The sequence below is a fragment of the Eurosta solidaginis genome, chromosome 5 (genome assembly GCF_040869045.1).
Source record: "Eurosta solidaginis isolate ZX-2024a chromosome 5, ASM4086904v1, whole genome shotgun sequence".
Taxonomy (NCBI): Eukaryota; Metazoa; Arthropoda; class Insecta; order Diptera; family Tephritidae; genus Eurosta; species Eurosta solidaginis.
The window spans coordinates 81,126,463-81,136,662 of record NC_090323.1 but is presented as its reverse complement, the minus strand read 5'-3'; the positions used below and the strand labels follow the sequence as shown (position 1 = coordinate 81,136,662).

The following is a 10,200-nucleotide window of genomic DNA, read 5'->3' as shown; positions in this document are numbered from 1 at the left end:
TGACACATTCATTCATTTGTACAAACATATATTTTGTACACCGTGCATCATAAGGTAACCTGAGCCTTGGTATACCACTGTTTAGAGCTTGCTCGCGACAAGCCTTTACCTGTAGACAAATTACTAACATGATTCATATCAAGATTAAAAACTTGCAATGTATCTTCAAGTAATCTACTTTGTAAATCAAGAAAGATATGATCAAGAAAAGGTATATAAATTGCTTTTCGATAATACTCTTCAGCGTCTGATGAAGTGTAATTCGCTCGATGTATTTGGTTTTTAGCAATTCGTGGGAGGACAATATCAAACTTGAACTCATCTGCTAAAGCGACCATTTTTTTGTAAAGTCCCGAAAAACGACTTCCTGTTTTAAGTCTATGGTTTTTTAATGTTCGCAAAGTGTCACTCAATGCTTCAGAACCTTGGTTCAAATCTATTGACGGTGATTGCAAAAGTAAGCGGTGTGGTAGTGGTCGTGTAACAGAAAGTACATACATTGCCCAAACAAATCATTGAAATCACGAACTCTGTCTCGCAAATAGATTTCAACATAGAACGGGCCTCAGAACTTGTTGTTGAATCTTGCCAAGTAGAAATTTCTTGAAACGAAGGAACAATTTTTGTGATGTTTTCTTCAAACTGCATTATACCATCATGTTTTTCAGACCAGCGAGTTTCACGTAGCCCACTTAATGATTCCTGCAGATGTTTTTTGAAAACTATGGTACGTTTCGTAGACTGATTTGGAAAACTGATAATTTCTTTCATCAACGCAATACAATCCTTTGTTTGAAGAACTTTCCACGTTTTCGCCAGCGAGTTAGACAATTGTTGAAACACGGACAATGATTAGCATTGATACATATTTTAAGAAGTTCCTGCACAGCTCCCTTAACTTCTGATGTCATTACAGAACATCCATCCGTTCCAATTCCAACGCAATCTTCGAAGGGTAGTCCTAAATTATTAAAAATATCGATCACTATATGTGACCAGGCTACACCTGTCAATTTTTTTTCTCCATTTATAACATCTTCTTCTCGGATGTTTTTATTACCAAACAACCTGTTAGATTTGAAAAAAATGATGAGCTCAGAAAAGTTAACCAATACATAGTTAACTTTTTAGAGCGGGACGTGGACGCTCGTGCTCGGTCAACTTAGCCGAGCGATTAACAGTGTGCGGACTTTAAAATTTTGTTTAGTGGTAGATTTATGAAAAAAGTGGTAGCATTGGGTTATATTTGAAATATTTTTAAGTAGTGAATATTACTCACTTCTTTTCCTATATATACATAGGTAGGTGGAAGTGGAAGTGGTGTACTAAATGAAAAGAGACTAAATGGTGTTCAAAGCATCTCTAGGTGTTATTTTGGGTTTTATAAAAATATTCTTCTACAAATAATATTGTTTCTCTTCTCAAAAAATTATGGAAAAGCAAAGGTTTCTTCAAAAACTTCTATAAAAAAACTACCACCTTTTTTCGAGCTTTCGTGGTAGAAGTGGTAGAACTTCAAATAAAAGAAAAATAGTGGTAGAAGTCCGAACATTGGCGATTAACTGGGGAGGGTCGATCACCCCTTCGGAACGGAGCTCATTGACTCTCCACTACTTTCGCTCCCCGAGTCCGATGCATCAGCTCTTTCGCATTTATCTTCCTTGACTTGCACCTTTATTTTCAATCTCTCATACTCCATATTAACGTAATATTAAATTTGGGGAAGAAACTTCTACTTCTACTGTGGTATGGTCATAGCTGGGCACCGTCCGCGGAACACCCTGGATTAAAGGGTTCTTGGCCACTGACATTCTAGCCAAGCTGTCATATTTATTCAAAATTTCTGAATTAAAATTTGGACAAAGAACAAGAAAGAAATATGCGGACGATACGTGTTTTGAATTTAAATTAAATCCTACAGTTCTACATACATAACATTGGTTGACTTCTATGAACGCATACTGTTGTTGTATTAACTTACCGTTTTCCGTGACAATGACATCTGTATGGCCGCTACCGTATGTATGAATGTGTTCAATTGCTTCGTCGATGTCTTTAACAATCTCAATACAGCATTCTAATGCTCCATACTCATGCCTAAGACTCTTTGCCGCAGGGGGACCGAATGTTAACTTTTGACTAAGTTTTGGTCCTGAGTAGATTTTAACCCCTTCTTGTTTCAACATCGTGCATGTATCGCTGAAAATGCTTCCATTCATTAGCTCTTCGTGAATGAGAAGTGTCTCCATTGCATTGCAGGCTGAAAAGACAGACATGAACAGAATATGTAAATAAGCAGAGGCGCAAGTGGTTATTTTTATTTCTTTTTTTCCAATTGTTGCCAAACATAGAATATAACATCCGCGTCAAATGGGTTAGAGCAACCTTGCAGCAACACAGGCTAAATACGAGATAACTATAAGTTGATAAGTCAAATATGCATTATGTACGCTCAATGCGTTCCACATACCCATTTTTCTAAGTTTATTGCATATTTAAGGTTTAAATAGCTATTAAAATAAGGAAAACTTGTAAACGATATTACGCTATAGAAATTCTTCCCTAAATCTAAACGAGAAGTTTTTTTTAATTCAAAATAGTTTTTCCTTGGTTTCACCTATATGGCGCTACTTTATTCTCGTGTATTTTTTCGTCAATATTTTGTCACTCTCCCTCCTAATACGGTTTCAGTATTGTTGCAAGTGTGTTAAATAAAAAATACAAGGAAAATACAACCTAGTTCATTAAAAAAACGGGTCAGTTTGTATTTCGTTAGGGCTTTTTTTAGTTTGAAAATTTAGTACAAATGTTGACAATTAAAATAAAAATTTCTGTGAAACAAGAGAACCAATCTAGCGTAAAATTATGATTCTATGTTATTTGCATTATTTCTATTGTGAAAAAAATTTATGAAAAATATAACTTTAAAGCAAACAATAACATGTCAAAATAATTTTTTTTGTTTTCGGGAATATTGGTCTCGCTTTCTCTTATGCGAAATTGTTCCTGTAAGCTGATCTTCCAATAAAGTTTCGTCAGTTTTTCAAGCTTGGAATCTACGACAAAATAAAGTAGTGTCATAAAGTTGTTACGAGACTAGTTTTCTTAAAAATTAAGAAAATTGTATAAAAAAATTAAACTTTACATTGAAGTTTTCTTTTTTATTGAACTAACTCGTGCATGTAAATTGTGTGAGAACTATTCATTCAAGTATTTTTGATTGAAACAATTGAAGAAAAAATGTCCCTCAAATTAATGAAAAGTTTTTTACAAAAATTAGAAACTCTTACTCATTAAATTGAAATTTTTACCAAAAAATATTTTTAGGAAATGTTTTCCTCATTTCAAATACTGGCGGTGAAAAGTGCATTTATCTTATGAGTGAATAAAAGCAAAACTTATAAACATATCCGTAAAAGCGCGATAAAAAATAAAAACGGCAGTAAAAACTTGACTTATCATTTTTTCCCATAAAACATGGACTTATCGTTTTTCCCATAAGAAGAAGACATACCAGATCATTCAATTGAAAGTGAACACATCATGCTATTCAGTTAAGGGGGAGAGGGGGGATATCAACGAATTTGGTAAGGGATCGACGGACTTCGATATAATTTAGAAGGGGATGGAACTGTATCATCTATTCATGGGCTATTTTGGGACTACTTCGGCACCGTTTCGTGGAATTGGAACCAATCCGGAATAATTTCGGAATGGATTCCGGATTATTTAATTTATCATATTGCGAAAACTTCATTTCAAGACTATTTCGATATTACTTTGGGTCAGTTACAGGATAACTTATAAATCATTTCGGGACCGAGAGCATTTTTGGGATCACTTTGGGACTATTTTTTGGAATCATTTCGAGACTATTTCGGTAGTCCCATTAAAAATATATGATACAGTTCCATCCCCTTGAAAATCAATCAAAGTCCGTCAAGCCTTACGCATGGACGAAGGTGACACTTAGCTCCATATAAATTGGTATGCAAGCGCATCCCCACTGAATAGCATGATGTGTACACTTTAATTTAATGATCTGGTGTGTATTCTCCTTATGGAACAAAGCGATAAGTCTATATTTTAAGGTAAAAAATGATAAGTCCAGCTTTTACTGCCGTTTTTATTTTTTACCGCGCTTTGACGGATATGTTTGCTTTTATTCTCTCTTAAAATAAATACACTTTTTATCACCGGCCTTTGATTTTAGGTAAGTGTTTTTTCTGAGTGTGATCGTTTTGACATGGATAAAATTGCTCTCTTTTCTTGGTTGGTTATAAAGAGCGTCAGTTCAGTTTTGAGACCCGTTTATGAAATATCCACTAAACTCCAAAAACAAGATCATGTTTTAATGACTTATATTTTGCGTGGTTTTCGTGAAAACGCAAAATTAAAAAAAAAGAGGTTTATCTCGATTCGAACCTGCGATCCGACATAACAACAAAAATTGTTTATACTTCCCAGAACACGGGGAAAAGTGTTAATAAAGATGACAGTATGGCATCATTGCAATGAAAAAAGTCCAATGTTCACATCGTTTCTGCAAAAGATGTCGCAGCGCTGGAAAATCAATTGGCAAGAAACAGGATAGAAGTAGAAATAATGAAGAAAAACAAACAACCGCTGTGATAGCTGAATGGTTATAGCAGGGGCGCCTAAACGTTGCCGATGAAGGAATTTAGCAGTTCCCGAAATGGATCTATACAACGAGCTTTGTCAGTTGTCTAAATTTTTTTAGAAAAACTTTTTTTATTTAAGAAAAAATTTATCATAACAATAATAATGATAAAATAATTATTGTTAACTCTTGAGCTCAATTCGAACCCACAGTCTTAAAAAAATATGAAATTCTTTTTCTAAATCGCTAAAGAAGTGTGGAGAAATTTTTCTACGGAGGCAGTATGGTTTGGTAGCTATATTGTTGGACCTACGGAATCGAATAATTCTTACGGGTTCTGACAAATGTACTGCAATTGAACACATTGTACATGTTTCAATATAAAATCATGCAAGCTGTGCACTCTCGTTAAAGCCCGGTATAGTTAAGGATGCATAGCCACATTTTTTTTTTCGAACCGTCGAACGGAATCGAAAACCCGGATCAAATAGTGAAAAAAAAGTTTAAAGCGCTGAACCGAACCGATCTTATTTTTTTTGCGATCGCGTCACTGATTATTTTATAATTGTTTTTTTTTTTTTTGTTTTTTTTGAAAATAGCTAAACACTTTTATGGAGATTACCAAAAAAATTCGGAAATGTTTACACGACAGCAATCAGTGTATGTGAGGTCATTATTGACCGGACAGTTCAACGTAACCTACATGACAACGAAAAAGTAGTGAGCGGTGCTTACTTCTTTCTATTGCAACGCTGCATGACCTTACAATTAGTTTAATAGCTAGCTTGTTTTGGTTAACTAAAAGTTAGTTATTACCGGAACACTTTTATGCAAATAAATTAAACATTATGTTCTCGAATAAGGTATGAAAGGAAAATGTTTGGTAACCCTAGTAGTGTATGTGGAAAAGCCGAACTCGATATATCTCCACACTGGAAACGGGCACATGAAAGAAAAGGGAAGAGAAAAAGGAGACGAAGTTGGAGCGAAGTCGAAAAGTAAAGAGAACAAGGGAAGATGGAGAGTGAGAGTTAAAGTAAGAACAAGGGTAATAGGTTTATGCAAACTAGTAAAAAGAGGTTAACAAGATGATTAAGAATAAGCATAAGATCAAGAGGTATAAGATTATGGTGGCTGCGGTGGTGTGGTGGTAGCGTGCTCCGCTCACCTCACCGAAGATCCTGGGTTCAATTCATGGGAAAAGCAACATCAAAATTTGTTTAATTAGAAAAAAGTCTTTCCTAGCGGGGTCGCGCCTCCGCAGTGATTTGGCAAGTACTTTCAGTGCATTTCTGCCATTAAGAGCTTCTCAGTAAAAACTTATCTGCCTAGCGGATGCTGTTCATAGTCGGCGTGAAACATGTAGGTCCCGTACCGGCCAATTTGTAGGAAAAATTAAGTGATGATGACGAAAATTGGAAGAGAAGCTTGGCCTAAAATCTTTTTGGGTGTTATCGACCTTATCAAACAGCTGGGAGTATTTCATGTTTGTCTAAACGTTTCAAAATAAGGTTCATATGAGCCATAGTTTTTTTTTGTCAAATAAATCTACAAGCACGGATTTGTTGAAGCTTCGTTGCTGCGGTAGAGGTTTCAGCTATATATTTTTACACCAGCCACCTCTTAATGCTCAATGAACCTACCCCAACGCTTGGGTTACATAGACAAATATTGGGTCTTCGGACCGTATACCTTCAATCCCGTGCTTCCGTATTACAATCCTCCCAGATACTCATCCGCAACTTCATGATATTGTTCCAGATCGCCAATTATCTCATTGACGTCAGCAGAATGTTTCCATGTTCCTAAGTTGTATACCATGTTATGCTCTGAAGATCCAGCCATTCAGTCCCATTAACAAAAACTTTTCCATTTCCGCTCAGACAAAGCAAATGAACCCTCCCACTACAGACCACGTGCCTTATTTTCTTTTACGTTCATTTATATTTCAGAAAAGCATCAATGTAGTATTTTTTATGATAGGTACTGAAAAAACCAATGCTACATATAAGTAAAGAAGCAACACTTAAATTTATGAGGGCGACTAATCGTGTTTATGCAGCTCGTTGTTGTTGTTGTTGTTATGTCAACCGTTCTTCGCCCCAATTCAATGGTTGCGACCACTTATCATCAAAGTCTTCTAACCCCTGTTAAGGTGGACCATAGGGAAGTTCCTGTTAGAGACGTATATTCCACATTAAAATTGAAAAGATGGCTGGTGTTATGTGGGGGGACACGTCGGGGTTGATTGAGACAAATAAGAGTTTGACCTGTTAAAGTTTCAGGAACGAAGTTCAGCCATGATGATTCGGGCCTCCCTTGGTAGTATGTTTTCTTCTTCTGCAAAGGTAGGATAGTGGATATCGATAATCGTTTGTTATGTCGTATCGAGATCGATCAAAGTCAAAACCAATAAATTTTTTTATTTCATCCTCCGACATATATCTGTTATATTGCGTTGTGTATTAAAGAGACTACAAGACAAAGTATTATACACAAAAAATCATATCAGCGTAGAGATCCAGGGATGCCTGTAAATGCTTTTGTGAACTGAAGGGGCAATTGAAAAGCAAGCTTTATAAGTTACTTATCGTAGCCGTCTTGCTATATGTCGTGGGAGCATGGACGCTGACGTCTCTAGGAAGGATTCTAAAGAAGACATCTATGCCTTGGCGACGAAAGAGCCGAAACAAATTTGAGGATGAGCTCATTAAATCACGTTATGTAAATAAAAAAGAAAAGTTGCCCCTGCTCAAAATATATTCAGTGGAGGCAGAAGAAGAGGAAACCAATTTTCTTTTAGAAGAACCAGAAGGAAAATATCTCAAATCCCTTTTTGTTTCCAACTGGCGCAGGGAAACGCAATGAAAAAGCGACCGATGTGATTTGTTGGACGGTGAAAACCGTTTACACAGTTAAGCGTTACATTGAGCCAACTCTTACAACTTAAACTCTGCTAGTATTAATAAAGTAGTTCGGACTGGGAACTTCTCGCTCTGGAAATTGCTCCAGGGTCTAATGCAGAAACCGTTGTTCCATTAACAAATATTTGTGAAAAGTACCATTGCCAACAACTTTATATTGAGTGGAAAATAGGGCAAGGCCTTAAAAAGCGATATATATGAGAGAAACTGATTTTTGTTACTTTTGACCGTGATGGCATACCATCAAAGAAGTCGATAATAGGTAATATCGACTCCATTTCCAATCGACGCTGGACTAGAAGGTCGATCTACATTATCGCTTTGTCTTAGCCCCTATCTTATGAAAAGCGCTATTGGTCCGCCTCTGGTGTACATGAGTATTTAAGTTCATAGAGTAAAGTCAAAGCAATTTGAAAAAATGCAAAAGTAGTAAAGTTTAACACTGTATAGTGCAGGTGGCATCTGCATAGAAGTAGTAAATATTCTCATACAAACATTAATATAAATTGTGTGACTTTCATATGCCGATTGTGTGTCTCTCTACTCCATTGTAATACATGCTTTTTCATGCAAATCAAGGTATGTTTATTTAAATTTATATAAAATTTTGTAAAATTAGGGCAGAAAAAAATTTAGCGGTGCTTTCAATACTTCATACAAAATATATTAAAATGAACTCCACGCTTTTTACACTAACTTCGGTTATTCTGTTAATAACTTAAATTTTATGTGAAGTAGATTATTTATGGTAAATTATTCCACCTTCAACTAATGTAACGTAACATGTTTGTGATTAAAAATTATTTTATAATTTTTAGTTCGGTTAGCTATAAAACCTAGGGGGTTCGGGTTGAGTATTATAAGCCACTCAATGGTTGGGACTTTCCGTCAAATTTTTTTCGCTACATTTACTCGACGTGTTTATTCTGACAGTTTTTTGGCCTTTTAAAGTGATGGTTATGAATAAAATTTTTCGCTCTTGATATTATAGTGAAGTGTGAAAAATAATTTAAGAAGTCCTTTTCCTTAAAGTTTAATGACAAATATTTCATTCGGCAGTTGGCTCAACTCGCCGTTCAGAGAACAAATATTTTATCACTCAACTAACGGAGACATGTCTGCAACGTATTGTAACGAATTTTACTGCAATTCCTCTTATTTGCAACCTTCTAAAAACGTCCGAATCACTAAACTGTTGAATAAATAACTCCACTATTCAATAATGCAAAATGGCCTTTTTTAAAGTACTTCACAATAAATAAATAACACTTATACTCGCAACTGATAGCTTGCTGAAATCAAACTGATTGTCGTGCCTCTACTATTGCCGCTTTTATATTCTGTGGTTTCTCGTTCGCGTACTTCTAGGCGGTTCTATTCTAGAATTTACTAGTCAGTTATCATCTATAAATTTCTCAGCTATAACTACAGATGCACGGTTTTTATAGTTTCTCTCATAGCCCATGCGCGTGTATATGTTAGTAATACTTGCACAATTATTGCATACTTTCAGGAGTATCTCAGATATATGCATGTGGTTGTGTGTTGCTTCTCCGCTGCGTGTACGTACATATGTGTAGACATAATTATTAATTTGGTTATGTGCATACAAGTCACTGCTCAGTGTCAGCTTAGAGATGATAGTACCCCTTAGTGTTGCTAGTATTCGACACAGTATCAACAAGATAGTGTTCGCTGAAAGCGCCCAATTCCAGTGTATGAAAAACTGTCACAGTGTTAATGGTTAAACTCCTTCGAAACGGCTTGACCGATTCTAATGAAATTTTGTGAGCATATTGAGTAGGCCTGAGAATCGGATCTTATCTATTTTTCATACCCCAAAATGGTAAGGTGGTCCCGTTAATTTTGTTTTTATACACAATTTTCAAAAAACACTTATGAAGGGTGGGAGTAGGAATGTGTGTTGGAACTGGGAATAAAAAATAGAGATAAAAAAAGAGGGAAGGAGAAAGAGACTGCGAAAGAGATAGAGTTAGACGATGATAGAGAGATAGGGATAGATGAAGGGGGGATGGAGAACAGAGAAAGGAGAAGGGAAGCTAGGGAGAAAAGAAGGTATGAAAAACGCAGAGAGATAGAAAGAGGCGAAGAAGGAGGAGTGAATAAATGACAAAGAAAAGGAGGAGAGAGAGGGAAAGAGAGTCAGAGGTAAAAACTGATTAAAAGGTGTGCAGCTAGACAAAACCATCACACCGTATGATCCGCTAGTATTTCTATGCAGGTTTTGATAAGTTTTTTTATTATGAAAATATCTATGTTTTCACATTCCCCAAATATATAAAGATTTTGTTACGGCACTAGATTTTACATACAATTGTGAATGCATGCTCGCCAAAAAATTAGATCATGATCGAACGTCACACCTATTATTTTTGGGTGTAAGAAATTCGGTAGCGTCATGCCTTCGACGTAGATCTCCAATTATGGCCGACATTTATTTTGTGTATGTTGTAAATAAAGTCACTTGGTCGGAAGCTTTTGATAAGTCTAACGCTACGAATACTGTTCTGTGATGGGGTTTTTGATCCAATCCGCAATTAATCTGTGTTTTGATGGCGTTTAGCGCAGTGGTAGTGTTCGATGGCATTTTTAACCTTTATCGCGCTTTTCTTCGCATCCCGTAGCAAATTTTGG

At 35.9% G+C, this 10,200-nt stretch overlaps 1 protein-coding gene across 2 annotated transcripts in view; it reads right to left on the bottom strand.

The window, feature by feature from the left end:
- P5CS (Delta[1]-pyrroline-5-carboxylate synthase) overlaps window positions 1-10,200 on the bottom strand; it is a 958,896-nt gene that overhangs the window by 524,299 nt on the left and 424,397 nt on the right. For both annotated transcript variants that reach the window (XM_067791361.1, XM_067791360.1), the window contains exon 11: window positions 1,982-2,260. In XM_067791361.1, coding sequence (XP_067647462.1) covers window positions 1,982-2,260 — 279 coding nt within the window. The remainder of the gene's footprint in view (window positions 1-1,981; window positions 2,261-10,200) is intronic.